We start from the raw sequence: 19,363 nt of genomic DNA on the forward strand, positions 1-19,363 counted from the left end.
CCGGGAGAGTGCGCCGAGCTCCCTAAGGGCTGCAGCGCGCAGGCGGGACCTGGAGCAGCTCGGGGGGCTCGGGGGCGGCTCCGCGGAGGGGGCTGCGGGGCGGGAGCACGAATCCAACAGCGCAGGCCCCGGAGCACAGGGCGCCGGGACACAGCCCAGGATCCGGCCTCCCCCGGGACAGGCAAAGGCCAGGAGGGCCCAGGACAGCGAGGACGCTCCTGCCCGGAGCTGAGCAGATCAGCGGCCCCGCCCCGGAGCCTCCAGTCCCTGCAGATGGAGAGCTCTGGAGCTACTGCGGGAGCTGACTCCAGGGTCCGGAGCTGGCCGCCGCCCCTGCTGTTGTTCCTCCTGGGGCCTCACGGGGTAAACAGCCCCCACTGAGCCCTGCACCAGGCAGGGGCTGAGCAGCTCCCCCAAGTGCTAACACCTGAGAATCAGCACGACAGGCCCCTCCCCCAGAAGACCAGCTAGACGGACAAGTTCCGGGGAAGTCAAGGGACTTAAAGTATACAGAATCAGAAGATACCCCGTGGTTTTTTTTTGTTGTTGTTGTTTTGTTTTGTTTCGGTTTGTTTTGCTTTTTTGATTTGTTTCCTTCCCCCACCCTTTTTTTTCCTTTCTTTCTTTTTCTTCTTTTTTTCCTTTTTTCTTTTTTCTCCCTTTTCTTTCCTTCTTTCTCTCTTTTTCTCCTTTTCCCAATACAACTCGCTTTTGGCCCCTCTGCACTGAGCAAAATGACTAGAAGGAAAAACCTCACCTCAAAAGAAAGAATCAGAAACAGTCCTCTCTCCCACAGAGTTACAAAATCTGGATTACAATTCAATGTCAGAAAGCCAATTCAGAAGCACTATTATACAGCTACTGGTGGCTCTACAAAAAAGCATAAAGGACTCAAGAGACTTCATGACTGCAGAATTTAGAGCTAATCAGGCAGAAATTAAAAATCAATTGAATGAGATGCATTCCAAACTAGAAGTCCTAACGACGAGGGTTAACGAGGTGGAAGAACGAGTGAGTGACCTAGAAGACAAGTTGATGGCAAAGAGGGAAACTGAGGAAAAGAGAGACAAACAATTAAAAGACCATGAAGATAGATTAAGGGAAATAAACGACAGCCTGAGAAAGAAAAACCTACGTTTAATTGGTGTTCCCAAGGGTGCCGAAAGGGACAGAGGGCCAGAATATGTATTTGAACAAATTCTAGCTGAAAACTTTCCTAATCTGGGAAGGGAAACAGGCATTCAGATCCAGGAAATAGAGAGATTCCCCCCCTAAAATCAATAAAAACCGTTCAACACCTCGACATTTAATAGTGAAGCTTGCAAATTCCAAAGATAAAGAGAAGATCCTTAAAGCAGCAAGAGACAAGAAATCCCCGACTTTTATGGGGAGGAGTATTAGGGTAACAGCAGACCTCTCCACAGAGACCTGGCAGGCCAGAAAGGGCTGGCAGGATATATTCAGGGTCCTAAATGAGAAGAACATGCAACCAAGAATACTTTATCCAGCAAGGCTCTCATTCAGAATGGAAGGAGAGATAAAGAGCTTCCAAGACAGGCAGGAACTGAAAGAATATGTGACCTCCAAACCAGCTCTGCAAGAAATTTTAAGGGGGACTCTTAAAATTCCCCTTTAAGAAGAAGTTCAGTGGAACAATCCACAAAAACAAGGACTGAATAGATATTATGATGACACTAAACTCATATCTGTCAATAGTAACTCTGAACGTGAACGGGCTTAATGACCCCATCAAAAGGCGCAGGGTTTCAGACTGGATAAAAAAGCAGGACCCATCTATTTGCTGTCTACAAGAGACTCATTTCAGACAGAAGGACACCTACAACCTAAAAATAAAAGGTTGGAAAACCATTTATCATTCAAATGGTCCTCAAAAGAAAGCAGGGTTAGCCATCCTTATATCAGATAAACTAAAATTTACCCCGAAGACTGTAGTGACAGATGAAGAGGGACACTATATCATACTTAAAGGATCTGTCCAACAAGAGGACTTAACAATCCTCAATATATATGCTCCGAATGTGGGAGCTGCCAAATATATAAATCAATTATTAACCAAAGTGAAGAAATACTTAGATAATAATACACTTATACTTGGTGACTTCAATCTAGCTCTTTCTATACTCGATAGGTCTTCTAAGCACAACATCTCCAAAGAAACGAGAGCTTTAAATGATACACTGGACCAGATGGATTTCACAGATATCTACAGAACTTTACATCCAAACTCAACTGAATACACATTCTTCTCAAGTGCACATGGAACTTTCTCCAGAATAGACCAAATACTGGGTCACAAATCGGGTCTGAACCAATACCAAAAGATTGGGATCGTCCCCTGCATATTCTCAGATTATTCTCATAATGCCTTGAAATTAGAACTAAATCACAACAAGAAGTTTGGAAGGACCTCAAACACGTGGAGGTTAAGGACCATCCTGCTAAAAGATGAAAGGGTCAACCAGGAAATTAAGGAAGAATTAAAAAGATTCATGGAAACTAATGAGAATGAAGATACAACCGTTCAAAATCTTTGGGATGCAGCAAAAGCAGTCCTGAGGGGGAAATACATCGCAATACAAGCATCCATTCAAAAACTGGAAAGAACTCAAATACAAAAGCTAACCTTACACATAAAGGAGCTAGAGAAAAAAACAGCAAATAGATCCTACACCCAGGAGAAGAAGAAGAGTTAATAAAGATTCGAGCAGAACTCAACGAAATCGAGACCAGAACTGTGGAACAGATCAACAGAACCAGGAGTTGGTTCTTTGAAAGAATTAATAAGATAGATAAACCATTAGCCAGCCTTATTAAAAAGAAGAGAGAGAAGACTCAAATTAATAAAATCATGAATGAGAAAGGAGAGATCACTACCAACACCAAGGAAATACAAACGATTTTAAAAACATATTATGGGGATCCCTGGGTGGCGCAGCGGTTTGGCGCCTGCCTTTGACCCAGGGCGCGATCCTGGAGACCCGGGATTGAATCCCACGTCGGGCTCCCAGTGCATGGAGCCTGCTTCTCCCTCTGCCTGTGTCTCTGCCTCTCTCTCTCTGTGTGTGACTATCATAAATAAAAAAAATAAAAATAAAAAAATAAAAACATATTATGAACAGCTATACGCCAATAAATTAGGCAATCTAGAAGAAATGGACGCATTCCTGGAAAGCCACAAACTACCAAAACTGGAACAGGAAGAAATAGAAAACCTGAACAGGCCAATAACCAGGGAGGAAATTGAAGCAGTCATCAAAAACCTCCCAAGACACAAGAGTCCAGGGCCAGATGGCTTCCCAGGGGAATTCTATCAAACGTTTAAAGAAGAAACCATACCTATTCTCCTAAAGCTGTTTGGAAAGATAGAAAGAGATGGAGTACTTCCAAATTCGTTCTATGAGGCATCACCTTAATTCCGAAACCAAAGACCCCACCAAAAAGGAGAATTACAGACCAATATCCCTGATGAACATGGATGCAAAAATTCTCAACAAGATACTAGCCAATAGGATCCAACAGTACATTAAGAAAATTATTCACCATGACCAAGTAGGATTTATCCCCGGGACACAAGGCTGGTTCAACACCCGTAAAACAATCAATGTGATTCAACATATCAGCAAGAGAAAAACCAAGAACCATATGATCCTCTCATGAGATGCAGAGAAAGCATTTGACAAAATACAGCATCCATTCCTGATCAAAACTCTTCAGAGTGTAGGGATAGAGGGAACATTCCTCGACATCTTAAAAGCCATCTATGAAAAGCCCACAGCAAATATCATTCTCAATGGGGAAGCACTGGGAGCCTTTCCCCTAAGATCAGGAACAAGACAGGGATGTCCACTCTCACCACTGCTATTCAACATAGTACTGGAAGTCCTAGCCTCAGCAATCAGACAACAAAAAGACATTAAAGGCATTCAAATTGGCAAAGAAGAAGTCAAACTCTCCCTCTTCGCTGATGACATGATACTCTACATAGAAAACCCTTAAGCCTCCACCCCAAGATTGCTAGAAGTCATACAGCAATTTGGTAGCGTGGCAGGATACAAAATCAATGCCCAGAAATCAGTGGCATTTCTATACACTAACAATGAGACTGACGAAAGAGAAATTAAGGAGTCAATCCCATTTACAATTGCACCCAAAAGCATAAGATACCTAGGAATAAACCTAACCAAAGAGATAAAGGATCTATACCCTAAAAACTATAGAACACTTCTGAAAGAAATTGAGGAAGACACAAAGAGATGGAAAAATCTTCCACGCTCATGGATTGGCAGAATTAATATTGTGAAAATGTCAATGTTACCCAGGGCAATATACACGCTTAATGCAATCCCTATCAAAATACCATGGACTTTCTTCAGAGAGTTAGAACAAATTATTTTAAGATTTGTGTGGAATCAGAAAAGACCCCGAATAGCCAGGGGAATTTTAAAAAAGAAAACCATAGCTGGGGGCATCACAATGCCAGATTCCAGGTTGTACTACAAAGCTGTGGTCATCAAGACAGTGTGGTACTGGCACAAAAACAGACACATAGATCAATGGAACAGAATAGAGAACCCAGAAGTGGACCCTGAACTTTATGGTCAACTAATATTCGATAAAGGAGGAAAGACTATCCATTGGAAGAAAGACAGTCTCTTCAGTAAATGGTGCTGGGAAAATTGGACATCCACATGCAGAAGAATGAAACTAGACCACTCTCTTGCACCATACACAAAGATAAACTCAAAATGGATGAAAGATCCAAATGTGAGACAAGATTCCATCAAAATCCTAGAGGAGAACACAGGCAACGCCCTTTTTGAACTTGGCCACAGTAACTTCTTGCAAGATACATCCACTAAGGCAAGAGAAACAAAAGCGAAAATGAACTATTGGGACTTCATCAAGATAAGAAGCTTTTGCACAGCAAAGGATACAGTCAACAAAACTAAAAGACAACCTACAGGATGGGAGAAGATATTTGCAAATGACAGATCAGATAAAGGGCTAGTATCCGAGATCTATAAAGAACTTATTAAACTCAACAGCAAAGAAACAAACAATCCAATCATGAAATGGGCAAAAGACATGAAGAGAAATCTCACAGAGGAAGACATAGACATGGCCAACATGCACATGAGAAAATGCTCTGCATCACTTGCAATCAGGGAAATACAAATCAAAACCACAATGAGATCCCACCTCACACCAGTGAGAATGGGGAAAATTAACAAGGCAGGAAACCACAAATGTTGGAGAGGATGCGGAGAAATGGGAACCCTCCTGCACTGTTGGTGGGAATGTGAACTGGTGCAGCCACTCTGGAAAACTGTGTGGAGGTTCCTCAAAGAGTTAAAAATAGACCTGCCCTACGACCCAGCAATGCACTGTTGGGGATTTACCCCAAAGATACAGATGCAATGAAACGCCAGGACACCTGCACCCCGATGTTTATAGCAGCAATGGCCACAATAGCCAAACTGTGGAAGGAGCCTCGGTGTCCATCGAAAGATGAATGGATAAAGAAGATGTGGTCTATGTACACAATGGAATATTCCTCAGCCATTAGAAATGACAAATACCCACCATTTGCTTCAACGTGGATGGAACTGGAGGGTATTATGCTGAGTGAAGTCAGTCGGAGAAGGACAAACATTATATGTTCTCATTCATGTGGGGAATATAAATAATAGTGAAAGGGAATATAAGGGAAGGGAGAAGAAATGTGTGGGAAATATCAGAAAGGGAGACAGAACATAAAGACTGCTAACTCTGGGAAACGAACTAGGGGTGGTAGAAGGGGAGGAGGGCGGGGGGTGGGAGTGAATGGGTGACGGGCACTGGGGGTTATTCTGTATGTTGGTAAATTGAACACCAATAAAAAATAAAAAAAATAAAAAAAAAAAAAGCTGGCCCCTTAGTGGAAAAAAAAAAAAGGCCTTTTCTCCAAGTGCCACAGCCAGAAACAGGAGGAGAGGACCAGTGGGCTTCAAAGCAATTCCACAGCACGGCACCGAGTCCCTACAGTAAGCAAACACTGGATCATGGGAATGGAGGGATGGGAGCACAAGATTCATTTTTTTTTTTTTTAAGATTTTATTTATTTCTTCATGAGACAGAGAGAGGCAGAGACACAGGCAGAAAGAGAACAGGTTTTCCGCAGGGAGCCCAAAGCGGGACTCAATCCCAGGACCCCAGGGTCACGCCCCGAGCTGAAGGCAGATGCTCTGGAGCCCCCCAGGCACCCCAGAAGATTCATTCTGAGGGAGGGAAAATACACATACAACCATCAACCGCACATGCAGGAGAAAAGGAATCCAGAATCAGCTACTTCAAAGGTTTATAAGATTTGGCTTTATAACTCCTATTTTCAGCAGAATCAGTTGGACATGTCAAGTGGTGAAATAGTAATGAACAGCTCTGACCTCAGCAGGCAATCCAACGGACTGCAAACGGCCCACTCCCACTTCCCCACCGTCTCCCAGGTTTCTGCCACTCAGGCTCCCCCACCCTCACCTTCCATCATGTGTACACTCTGCACCACCACCGTGCATTTTGCCAATGTCAGCAATTCATAGAAGTGGTGGCATTCTGTTGTACTCGCCTCTAAAGCACTCAGTGCCACTAGCAGCACGTAAATTGAGGTAATACATTCTAAGCATGCGTCCTATCATCGGCAAGACCGTACTGGGGTCTGGTGGCCAGTTACCAAGAGAGAAACGGGTCTCGAGTGAGGTGCCAGGGCACACAAATAGCTGAATACAGTACAGTTCACCAGTTCAGGGATTTTACCTTTTCACCTTCTCCAAAAATGACCAGTACCTGGGTCAGAATACAGATGGAACTGGAATTCTCTCCAGTAGGTTTACTTGCAGAGGCTGGTCTCTAAGCCAGGGGACCTGAATTTGGTGCAGAGATTATAAGGGAAGTCTTTGGATTCCATGTAGAAAGCATCTGGATGCTTTTGTTCACTTTTAGGGTTTCACGTCACAACACATTTGAATTTTATAATGGCAATATCTGGAAAAAATCGTTAGCTTTGCATGATGGGCCCCTTCGTTCCCTCCTCAAACTTCAGTGAGGGAGAGAAAAGCCTGTAGGGCCCAGTCAGCATCAGAATCCTTTGTGCTAGGACGGTAGTTTGTGACCCAGTGAATAAATGTTAGGAGGAGCATAATGAGCTATTAAGCTGGAGATCAGATCTAGAAGCTTGAGGGTTCCTTACTTACAAATTAGTAAGGTCTTACCAGCACCCCTCCCCACCGGGGTGGACAACACGAAGCCTCACCTCCTGCGGCCTACCGGAAACACCCCTGCTTGCAGGTGGCTCCTGAGGCCCTTTGTCAAAGCCCCTGGTAAGCACCCCCACTACAATGGAACACGATTTGGGTCCACAGACGCTTGAGGAGAGGCCTTGGCCGAGATGGCTGAACAGAGAGCCCGGGGCAGGACAGCAGCTCGGCTTCCAGGTCCCTGCCTGGCCAGCAGGTTCGGATAGAGGAGCAACAGGGGAGGGCCTCCTCGAGCGCTGAGCCTGGCTCCCTGTGGGCGTCTCAGAACATGCCCGCTCCTTAGACACTGAGCGTGGTACCTGCTGAGGGTGTCAGGGTCAGGCACGGGGGTCATACTTCCCTCTGGAAGAGGAGTACCGCTTCCAGCAAATCACGTAGGCTGAGCTCCCCCATTTGTGATGGGGAGGAGTTATTAATACACAGCACTTAGAAATAACCTGGCTCAAAAAGGACTCCATTGGTATTAGTTATCCTGCCCCTGAATTTTTGTTTTCTTTGGGTAAATACCCAGTAGTGGGATTACTGGATCATATGGCAATTCTAATATTTAAAAGCAAAAAAAAAAAAAAAAGGGTTCCAAGAATGTACTGCAACAGGTTTCATGATTTAAAAAAAATTTTGGTAAGATTTTATTTGTTCATGAGAGACAGAGAGGCAGAGACAAAGGCAGAGGGAGAAGCAGGCTCCATGCAGGAAGCCCCAGGTGAGACTCGATTCCAGGACCCAGAATCACGCCATGGGCTGAAGGCAGGTGCTCAACTGGTGACCCACCTAGACGTCCCTCAAAAAATTTTTAACAATTCAATGTTCACCAAAACTGAACAGTTAAGGGCAGCCCCGGTGGCTCAGCGGTTTAGTGCCACCTGCAGCCCAGGGCGTGATCCTGGAGTCCCAGGATCGAGTCCCGCGTCGGGCTCCCTGCATGGAGCCTGCTTCTCTCTCTCTCTGAATAAATAAATAAAATCTTTTAAAAAAACTGAACAGTTAACATTATGGTAAATCCATAATATGCTATTAAATAGCCATTAAATGCTAAAATTACCTTTATATGCTACAGAAGATGGAAAGCATAGATTAAGATCTAGAGTACAATCTGTGGCATGATCCCAATATAGCAGTGATGCCAAATAAAAACAAAGCAAACTACATGTGGAATCTGAAATTGTCTAGTAGCCATGTTAAAAATAGGTGAACCAAAAAAATTAAAAAAAAAAAAAAAGATGAACCAAATACTTTAGCCCAATGCATCCAAAGTATCTCAACATTTAATCAACGGTAATATAAAGGAGATATTTTACATTCATCTTTTGTATCAAGTCTTTTAAAATAATATTTTATTCATGACACACAGAGAGGCAGAGACACCAGCAGAGGGAGAAACAGGCTCCGTGCAGGAGGCCCGATGCAGGACTCAATCCCAAGACCCCAGGATCATGCCCTGAGCCAGAGGCAGATGCTCAACCACTGAGCCACCCAGTGGCCCTAAGTCTTTAAAGTCTGGTGTGTTTTGTTTTTACACTTTCAGTTCATCTCCATTTGGGCCAGCCTCACTTCAAGTGCTCAGGAGCACCCTATTGAACAACGCAGGTCTGGAAATCATAAGTAATCAACAATAGCAGTTTCTGGAAAAGGGATTAACAGGGCCTTTGCCTTTCCCACATTGTAGGAATTGTTTCAATAATCATTTGTACCAACAAAAAAGGTATGGTGAAAATGCTTTTTTAAACTTCCCTTAAAAACTAATAAAAGACCAGAAAACACAGCTTACATTGAAAACTTCTTATAAGAGGATCTCTGGGTGGCTCGGCAGTTTAGTGCCTGCCTTCAGCCCAAAGCGTGATCTTGGAGTCCCGGGGCTCCCTGCGAGGAGCCTGCTTCTCCCTCTGCCTGGGTCTCTGCCTCTCTCTCTGTGCCTCTCATGAATAAAATCTTAAAAGAAAAAAGAAAAATTCTTTCAAACTACTCTTGCTCCTTCCCCAGGGGCCAGGGGGAGAGTGGAACCTTTTAGGCTCAGGCAAAAATGCCACCACACAACACTACGACTCAAGGGTAAACAAGTTGATCAACATTTAAGCCTGGACAGCCTGCCAGAAGCTGCACTAGGCAGTACCTTCACATGTTAGAGCATGTGATCCTCCAGGAATCTTATGACACAGGTCCCATCCCAGATTAAGAAAAAAAAAAAAAAAAAGGCTCAGAATGCATCTATTCTAGCATCAGAGCTGAGCATTTAACCTCATACCCAGAATAGTCCATACCAAAATCATGACCAGAGGCTAGGACGGCCCACACCAAGGTCATGATCTGAACTTTATGAAGATCCTGTTGTAAGACTCGCATTTTAGAGAAAATATCTCACCCATCCTTCTTATTTGCAAGAACCCCCATTTCTCCTTTAAGTTCACAGAACCTCAAAGTTCATCTAAGCAGAAAGTATCACTCCAAACAGGTACCAAAAGAAACACATACACACACACAAAACCAAAAACAAGACAACACACCATCACAGGATTCCTTGCCCCATCCTGACTTTTCTGTCCACCCTCAAGATGGAAACTTCAAGGTCATCACTGACTCTTCCTGCTCTTGCCCACATAATCAAACATCTGTTGAATTCTAGGCTCAATAATCCCTAAGTGGCTATAAAAAACAGGAAGCATACCCAGCACCCAAATATTGGTATGTAAACACTCCTCAATAAAAGGAAACCGATGGATATCACTTTCACCAAAGGATGGAAGGGATACCATCAGAAGTGGGACACGCTGACAGTGAAGCACCTCAGGAAGTACATGCCCATCACTTCCGAAGTTTTCTTAACAAAAATTTGTAAACTCCACGTAAGCAGGAGACTCCATCAGATCGAGGCCATTCTACAAGATAACTGGCCAATATTCAAACTGCCAACATGTAAAAGAGAAGAAATGGTCCCTAATTGGAGATCAAGGGAGCTAGGATGCTAACCATGAATTCTTGAAGGGACCCAGGCCCAGAGAAAGGCCATCAGTGGAAAAACTGGGGAACTTCCAGGGAGGTTCACAGACAAGTTAGTGCTGTAGGAATTTCCCAGTTTCAACAACCAGGCTGGGCTTAAGTGAGGTGTTCACAGTGGGGAAATGGGCTATGAGGAAGTTCCAGCAGGACTTGGCACAGGGGGATTTAAGATCCAGGGGACAAGCTCTCAAGTATCTCTAAGTATAAGGCACCATGCTAAACACACTGGCAGCTCCAAAAAAATGTTTGTGATGGCCTCCGCTCTCCAGATGGGCTCAACCTACCTGGGAAAAAAGAGGCAGGACAAGAACTCTACAAACAAGGCATTGGGGCAGGGCATACAGGTAATAGGCAGAGAATGTGCCCCGTGAACCCGTACAACTTGCATCTGAACACTGGAATTCTAATGCTCACCAGCAGAGCCAAGAAGAGCCCATTGGCTTTATAGGCCCATCTGAGGAAGGGAAGCAGGCAGGAAAGAGTGGGCAAGGCAGAGAAAGCAGCAAGGAGGAAGGGGGGAGGGGAGGAGCAGGCCAATGGCCTCTGTGCATTGGCACAAAGCTTCAGAGAACCAAAGGAAACCAGAGCCCTTGAGTTTCTCAACATCCACCCAGCCAAACCACCATGGTCCTCAGATCCAAAAGATGAAGATTCCTGTCCAGGTATTCCATTAGGCATTGCTCCCGAGGTGGGGAGGTGGGGAGGTGAAAGGAGGCGGGGAGGTGAAAGGAGGCAAGCTGGGTTGTGATATTCAGCAAAATTCAAGCAGAGGAACTTCAGCTCCTCCTGCACAGCTCTGTGGGCAGTCCTGTTCCCAAGGTCAGGGTCTGGAAACTACAGCTGTTCTACTCCCATGGATTACAGGTCCATCCTGGGGCAGGGAGGGGGGGTGCATTCCCAGGCTCCAGGAACCTGAGAAACACGTGCCATCCAGAATGAGCAAGCACCAGCACGAGTTCAGGAGAAGAGTCAAGGGCCTGCAGAGGAGCACTACCAGCATCTGCTACCACTCAGGTCTCGACCGTCACTTTTTTTGAAATATCACTGGGGCACCAACAGGAGTCTGAATCATTAGTGCCTCCAGTGAAGCAGGGTGGGTAGAGGCAGGAGGCTCCTGCTGCCTACAGGCTGACACCTGGCACAAACCCGCACTACCAGCTGCACAGGAAAAGACCAAGACAAAGCCACCATTTACACGCATAGGCTGGATCAACCAGTGAACTAGCAGCACTCAAACTGCTCAGACACCACTTATGAAAGGCCAACCAGAGAAGGGGTTATTGGAAGGTACTGGTTTATCTGGTGATTTCCCAGTCAACCTGACTAAAAGTCAAGACAGCATCCTGAAAGACTGGTCCAAAACAACAAGGTTCATAGAAGGGTTATTCTGGATGAAAAATAGACTATTTCCTGCAATATCAAGATCCAATTGTACTTCCCATGCTTGTACACGCCTGGGACCTGGACAAATCCAATGAGCCCATGTTTCCAACCCACAGGAAAAGACAGTATGAATACTTGCTACATACATGCCACTTGTGACATGATCCCCCATCATTAGCTCCAGCTTTCTTTAGGAGTTGAAGCTGACTCACCTTGACATCACCCTCAAAGTGTCTTGGCATGGACTTTTTTTTTCCCCCATCCAGAAAAGACTCGCTACAGAGAAAGCCACTTCTCAAAGGTGATGGGTTGGGTCTTCTGAACACAGGTGTGTTCTTAGGTAATGGGATGTGACTTTTGTCAAGGACTAAGGACTCCAAAAATAATAATTCACATAGCATGGAGCCTCCAGTTGGAGTGTGCAGATAGGCAAACAAGAAAACAGTAACCTGGGAGGGAAAGAAAGGGAGTCTTGTCTTGGATAAATAGGATTAGGCTAATATACTAAGTTCTTACCTGAAACTGTACCTTCAGGTTAATTTATGCGCTTGAAGGTCTCCTTCCAATCATACCTCCCTACTAGATCACTAAAGCAACAGGTATAGTTCTAAAAGGCTTTAATAGTTCCACCCCACTTATAAATGCTGTTGACATAATGGATAATTATTTCTATCATGCATAATACATGACAGTGCGTGCCTGGGTCCAGCAGTCACCATGATAGACCGGCCTAGCAGGTTAAAAGGGGGAACATTGGTTGCTTTAATATGCCAAGATGAACAAATCATCCCCCTAAGAAAATGAATCTGAGCAGCAGGCACAATTTCTCTATGTACTTTATTATTCATATGCATACAGAGAATCCAGCCTAGCAAGTAGGGTGATAATGGTTGGAAAACAATACAACTGCTTCTCATAGCAAAGCATGTTTAACTCTGACAAGAACAATTGCTCAAAATTCAATCTGGAAGCTACTGGCTGGGTCACAAAAAGTCTCAATTTCAGATTCATAAACATACAGTGATTAAGGACTAGAAACCCACCAACATGGACAGGTGAAGTCCCCCAGCCCTAGGAACACGTTCTAATACTTTGAGTGGTGTCAAACCCTCACACCCACGAAACCACGTTAGGTGACTCATGTGTCCTTGAAACATTTTTCTTAGGGTAGCTATATCCTTAGTAAAAGCCCAGAAAGTTACCCCCGAACTTGGGCGCAGACTTCCACTAGGATTCCTTTTCTGTTTGTTTTTGTTTATGATAGTCACACAGAGAGAGGTGGGGGGTGGGCAGAGGGAGAAGCAGGCTCCATGCACCGGGAGCCCGACGTGGGATTCAATCCCGGGTCTCCAGGATCGCGCCCTGGGCCAAAGGCAGGCGCCAAGCCGCTGCGCCACCCAGGGATCCCCACTAGGATTCATTTCTAACAGTTAACATACCATACGCTCATTTATAACTGGCAACATACTCGTTTCCAACAAGAACATCAAGTGTTTTCCCCTGAAAGCGTGGTCTTTAAAGATTTTTTTATTCATAAGAAAGAGAGAGAGAGAGAAAGAGCGCGAGCGCACGCCAGAGACACAGGCAGAGGGAGAAGCAGGCCCCATGCAGGGAGCCCGACGTGGGACTCATCCCGGGTCTCCAGGGTCACGCCCCGGGCGGAAGGCGGCGCTAAGCCACCCGGGCTGCCCGAAAGTATGGTCTTTAAAAGCAATCCAATGTTTTTCAAGATCAAGGCTTCAAGAGTTGCAGATTTATCCGATTGACTATCAGCTTCCCGTAGTACAGCAGTTATCTGATGAAAGGCCTCGCCATCGCAGGCACGGTCGCCGGGGCCCGGCGCAGCCCGGGGTTGAACAGAACTGCGAGGCTCTACCATCCAAGCCCAGGTCAGGTCCCCCGAGCCCCCTGCCCCACCCCCCGCCCCACCCCCGGCCTCGCCGGAACCAGGCTCCGGTCCGAGGGCCTGACAACCTGCTACCGCCGGTGAAGAGCCCGAGTCCTGGGGGCCGCTGCCAAGACCCACAGGCTGAAGCGGGCGGGGCGCTTTTCAAAGCCCGACTCCCGGAGCCGCTCGCCAACCCCGCCCACCCCGCCCCCTTCCCCGCTCCTGGCTCCCTCCTCCCTCCTTTCCAGAAGCTGCGGCCCCTCCGCAACCGGGGCCAGGACGCGGGCGCCGAGGCTGTAGCTACCCCATCCCCAGCCAGGCCACAGCCTCCGCGTCATCCCGGCTCAGCTCGCTCTTCCGCAGGAGCCGGGAGAAGGCCCACCCCGCTGCGGAGCTCCCCACGCGCGCAGCCGCCAGGTGAGAGGCGGAGCCAGCCCCGCCCCCGCCCAGACCCGCGGGCCGCGCGCGGACCCCGCGCCCCGCACCCCGCACCCGCCCCGCACGCGCACCGACGCTCGGGGCGCGGTCCCTCGGGGCACGGTCCGGAAACAGACCAGGCGGGCAGGTCTCCCGAACTTCCTGACGGGGGGAAGGGCGCGTGCTTAAAGGCGCGGCCCCCCGCGGCTCAGCCGTGGGCGCTCCGGGAGGCGGCGGCTGGCCCCTAACTTGAAACAACCGCCGCGGAAGCAGGACGCCTCCAGCCAGGCGCACCTGTTCCCGACCGTGGGGCCGAGCCCTGCAGAGCCCGGCTGACCCTGGCACCCAGAAGTCCGCACTCCGCCCCTGCCCTTGCTGGCACCCACGCCGAGGGGCCGCCTTCAGCCGCCCACCCCCAGCCAACTAAGAATGCGCTTCCCCGGGGTCTCCGCAGGTCCTCGGAGCACTTCCCACCTCACCTGTTGCTCATCTCCCCCCCCCCCCCGCCCCATCAAGTCCCTAACAGCCGGTCGGTCCCCTTCTCCCCCCGCCCCCAAGTGTGCGAGCGTCCCCGAAGTTCGTGCTGCCCCCGCCGGCGCGCGGGAGCAAAGGGAGCCTGGGGGCGCGCCCTCGCGAGCGGCCGCTGCAGAGCGGGGTCCGGGGCGGGGGGCGGCAGTGGGGCTGTGTTCGCGGCCCGGCTCCGCGCCGCCGGGGACCCCCGTCCGGGACCGGGGAACTCAGCAGAGCCAGGCGGGGGGCAGCGCCGCGGGGAGCCGCAGCCGGTCGGCCGGCGCAGGACGCTCCCGGAGCGGCCAAACTTCCTCCTCCTCCCGAAGTTCTGGGCGCCGGGGGGGAGCGAGCGGGAGGCTGCCAGGCGCCCCCCGCGCCCCCCGCCTCCCGGAACCGCAGGAGGGGGCGCCCCGAGGGCCGCGGGGGGGGGGGGCCGGGGGCCGGGGCGCGCCGCCCTGGTCCCCGCCCTCACCTGGCGCGCGGCGCGCACTCACCTGGCTGTACAGCTCGCCCACCGCCATGGCCCCGCGCGCCGGCCCGAGCCCGGGCAGCGAGTCTGCGTGCGGCCCTCGCTCGCGCCCCTGCCGGGCTGCGGGTCCCGACTCCTCTCCGCCCGCAGGCTCAGTCCGCGGCCAGCCCGCCTGGCGCCATCTTCCCGGGCGGCCGACACTTTCCCGGCGTGTGGCCGCCTCCCCCACGCCCTGCCCCGCCGGCTCGCTCCCGGCCGGCGCGACCTTTACTCCCGCGGCGGCGGCCGGGCGGGACTGGCGGGCGGGGGCGCTCCCCGCTCAGGTGGGGGAGGAGGTGGGGGAGGAGGTGCGGGCGCCGGGAGGGAGGGCCGAGCACCGCGCGCGGAGCGGGCAGCCGGTGCGCTGCGGACGCCGCCTTTGAGCCCTGCGGGGCCGGGCCGGACGCGCCCTCCCGCGCCCCCGCTGCAGCGGGGTCCTTGGGGCCGGGGGCGGGGCCGGGCGAGGAGCCGGGGCAGACCGCCCCCTGCTGGCCGCCGGGTACAGGTGCGCGCCGGGGAGGCACCTGCCGCGCTCCGCAGGCTCCGCCGGCTCCTCCGGGCGATCGCGGGCTGGGGCCGGAGGGGGCGGAGGTGGGCAGTGGAGACGAGAAAGAGCCCAGGTAGCAGCAGGGCGAGGGGAGGAGGAGGGGAAGTAGGGGATAGAAGTCCGGCCGAAAGCCTCCGCACGTTATTCTCTGGACTTCACGTGGCTGCGCTCAACGGTCTCAGGGTTAACACTCCGCTGTCACGGGATGTTGTAACAGGTGACCTGGCTATGCCCACGGGGTCTCCGCCACACCGACTCCCTGGCGGACGTCCTGACTGGGCAAGTGGGATTCGTAGCTTCTCTCCCTACTTTTGCCTGTTTGACCCTCGACGTCCAACTAGACTCCTACCCGCCCCCCCCGCCCCATCAGAAGATGGTCATTCGCGTCTCCTTCTCTCTCGTGTGCACGCTCTCCATCCCCCTGCCATTTTCTACCTCCTTTCGGTCCCCTTCCCAATGGCCTTTGGCTGCCTGCAGCAGCTTCAGTCCCTCTTCTACCTACAGCAAAAAAGAAACCTGACCCAAAAACGAAAGTAGCCGGCGGGAGTTGACGGAGGAAACGCAGGTAGCGCCGGGTCAGAACGGCCCTGGGTGGGTCTGAAGGAGGCGTCTGTACCTGAATGAGGAACAGCCTGCGGGTGCTTCTCAGCTGGAGCGCGCATCCGGTCGATGCAGAAATTGTTCTGGAGCCACATGCTTCTGAAACTCTTCCCAGGTAAGCCCTTCCAGCTGGAATCAGGACCCCTGCTTAATTGGCCTGTCAGGCCCTCACAGCTGTGCCTCCTCAAGGAGACTCTCCTAGGGAACTTTACCAGATCCCGCCAAAGAACCCCACCTTCAGGACGTCTGTCTGGCGAACAGAGGGAGTTTTCAAGCTCCCCCATAATCCTAGAAGATTGTACTTCCAAGGTTGACAAGTGCGGTGATCAAAGCTTGGAGAACCCTCCTTGGATTTCTTCACATCCCAGACAGAAGCAGGGAAGAAATGGCTCCACCACTTATCTCTCACTCAGAAATCTGTCAGCATAGTTTCCTTCCCTGTGTTCAAGAAGATCTCCAAGTGTGACACCACCCCCCAGGCTATTGGCATTAGCTGGGTCAGAGCTATAAATTGTCAGGGGTCAGACTTACTGAATCTGAAAGCCTGGGGGTGGAGCCAGCACTCAGTTTTCACACCTTTCTAAGGGATTCTCCCCCTTTGGGGTTAAGAAACCCCTTTGCTAAATAAAGCTCCTTCCCCACCTCTTTTTTTTTTTTTTTCCAATTTTTATTTATTTATGATAGTCACAGAGAGAGAGAGAGGCAGAGACATAGGCCGAGGGAGAAGCAGGCTCCATGCACCGGGAGCCCGATGTGGGATTCGATCCCGGGTCTCCAGGATCGCGCCCTGGGCCAAAGGCAGGCGCCAAACCGCTGCGCCACCCAGGGATCCCTCCTTCCCCACCTCTGCTCTGGACCTTTTATGCCTCACCATCATGCTCCATCAGTGGGCTGGTCTCTACTAGCAGCTTTGTTCTCCTTTCCTGCTACATTTCTTAAGGTAGGCGCTTGTCCCAGCTGGCTCTGCTTAAACCCAGTCCAACATAATTACGGGTTCTCAACACTTTCTACACCTTTGCAAAAACAAATGATGCCTGGCGCCCACTCCCAGAAATTCTGATTTAACTTTCTGGGGTTCCTGCCTGGGTAAAAGGATTTTTAAGAGCTCCCAGGTAGTTCTAATGACAGCCAAGGTTAAGAATTGCTGCATTAGTTCCTTCCTAAATGGTTCCACTCACTCCTATCCTATTGAGATTGCCTTCTCCCTCTAAAGCATGGGGCATGTTATTCTGTATGTTGGTAAATTGAACACCAATAAAAAATAAATTTAAAAAAAAAGCCTGGAGACTGTACGATTTGAGCATCATGGTTCCTGACGACCGTGGGCTCTCAGGGAAATATCAAGAGACATAGGATAGCGTATTTATTATCTGTCTGATGGCTCCTTCTAAATAATTTTGTGCAACACTTGACATTATACTTGGATGGTTTCTGTTTATTTTGCTTTAAAATACATTATATTTATTAAATATTACTAAAATAGTCTCATTGTAATAAAAAAAAAAGCATGGGGCAGTACATGACTCTCCTTTCTCAGGTTAAACCATCTCCTTCTTAAAATCTCTCATTTTTTCTCCTCTTGTTTTCCCAGCCTTTCTAACCACACCTTCATGACATCCTTTTCTAACCCTGCTTGCTAGTTCTCCAAACTATGGTCCAAAATTTGGGCTCATTTCCCAAATCTCTTCTCTTCACGCCACCCTCCCCCCCCCATTATACCTCTCACCACACTGGTAACTCTCAAATCTAATTTTTTTATTTCTATTCATGAGAGATACAGGCAGAGGACAGAAGCAGGCTCCTTGCAGGGAGCCCAATGAGGGACTCGATCCCAGGACCCCAAGGTCATGCCTTGGGCCAAAGGCAGACGCTCAACTGCTGAGCCACCCAGGTGCCCCAAATCTAGTTCTAACCTTACTACAGACGCATCTTTCCACCTGCCAGAATGACAACACTGGCCATCCCATTAGGACCTAGCATTAACCTGAAACTAATTTGTTTGCATCCTTCCTCCCCACCCCCAACTGCCTCCAACTTTCTAGCTTCCATCCTCCCTGGCACAGATTAAAAGCTCAATTCATGCTGACTGAATTGAATCACCTCCCTGAGGAGAATCCTACTCCTGGCCAGGGCTTTGTGAATTTCTAGTCTCACAATCAGATATGGTCTTTCCCTCCTTTGAATAGTAATAAAGACCTCTTAAAACTTACTTTGTCCCTGGAAACTTGCCAACTGCTTTCCTTCTGTGATCTTGTCTGAGCCCTAGAGAACCCTATAGAGAAGGTTGGAATCATAAATCTATTTCACAGATGAGGAAGGTGAGGCTGGTGGAGGGAACATTCTAGATCAGCAAGCAGGCCTTCAACTACACTCTCATTCTCAAGCCTAAGCACTTGCTTCTATGCCAGTGGTTCTTTAATGTTAATGTATATCAAGATTCTGGGGTCCCAGGCAGAGCTAATTCAGCTGGTCTACGTGCGGACCATGAGTCTTCATGTTTAATACGTACCAGTTCGTGCAGCAAGGTTTGTTCACATGGAACTCTCCCCCGCAGGTAAAGGAGTGTGGAAGTGGATTCCTTGCTTGGACTTGAAGATCATGGTCCCAGCTGGCACTTGGATTGCAGCCTTGTGAAACAACCTCAAGCAGAGGATTCAGAAAAGCTGTGACCTAATTAAAGAAACTGAGACAATAAAGTCTTGAATCTGCAGAAACTGTGCAATAGTGTGTGTTGTTTGAAGCCACTGAGTTTTGGGGTGCTTTGTGATACACCAACAGATGACTAATAAAATCACATACGGAAAGCGTCCTATGATGACTCTTATTGGTAAGAACTTCGTCCCAGCAATTTTCTCTCCTCCCCCACGTGGCAAGTTGCTTTCCCAAATGTTCCTACCTGCAAGGCAGCCATCCTCTTATGGGGGTGTGGTCCCTGGTGTTCGCCAAGACTCTTCAAGGAGTTCTGTGCCATGACCTGTTTTGAGGGAGTCAAGGTCCAGATCCTCAATCTCTATAAGCACCGGCAAATCTAAATACTCATTTGCCAACAAGCGGGTCTCATGATCAGATCTCCCTCCTCACATAAGAAAGGTGCAGGGGCACCTGAGGGACTCAGCGGTGGAGGCCTGCCTTTGGCCCAGGGCATGACCCTAGGGTCCTGAGATCGAATCCCCCATCGGGCTCCCTGCAAGGAACCTGCTTCTCCC

General features: G+C 49.4%; 1 protein-coding gene and 1 long non-coding RNA gene across 2 annotated transcripts in view; one reads left to right on the forward strand and one right to left on the reverse strand.

Moving 5' to 3' along the window:
- The window catches only part of MYO5B (myosin VB), a 332,937-nt gene extending 317,637 nt beyond the window's left edge, over positions 1 to 15,300 (reverse strand). The window contains exon 1 of the mRNA XM_077899806.1: positions 14,997 to 15,300. Within this exon, the coding sequence (XP_077755932.1) occupies positions 14,997 to 15,023 (27 nt within the window). The 5' untranslated portion in view covers positions 15,024 to 15,300. The remainder of the gene's footprint in view (positions 1 to 14,996) is intronic.
- LOC144315392 (uncharacterized) lies at positions 13,793 to 18,966 on the forward strand. The gene is made up of 3 exons (XR_013381076.1): positions 13,793 to 13,992; positions 16,062 to 16,272; positions 18,712 to 18,966. It is a non-coding gene; the product is annotated as an uncharacterized LOC144315392 (long non-coding RNA).
- Positions 18,967 to 19,363: the final 397 nt, after the last annotated feature.

Source organism: Canis aureus, chromosome 6, assembly GCF_053574225.1.
Source record: "Canis aureus isolate CA01 chromosome 6, VMU_Caureus_v.1.0, whole genome shotgun sequence".
NCBI classification, from domain to species: domain Eukaryota; kingdom Metazoa; phylum Chordata; class Mammalia; order Carnivora; family Canidae; genus Canis; species Canis aureus.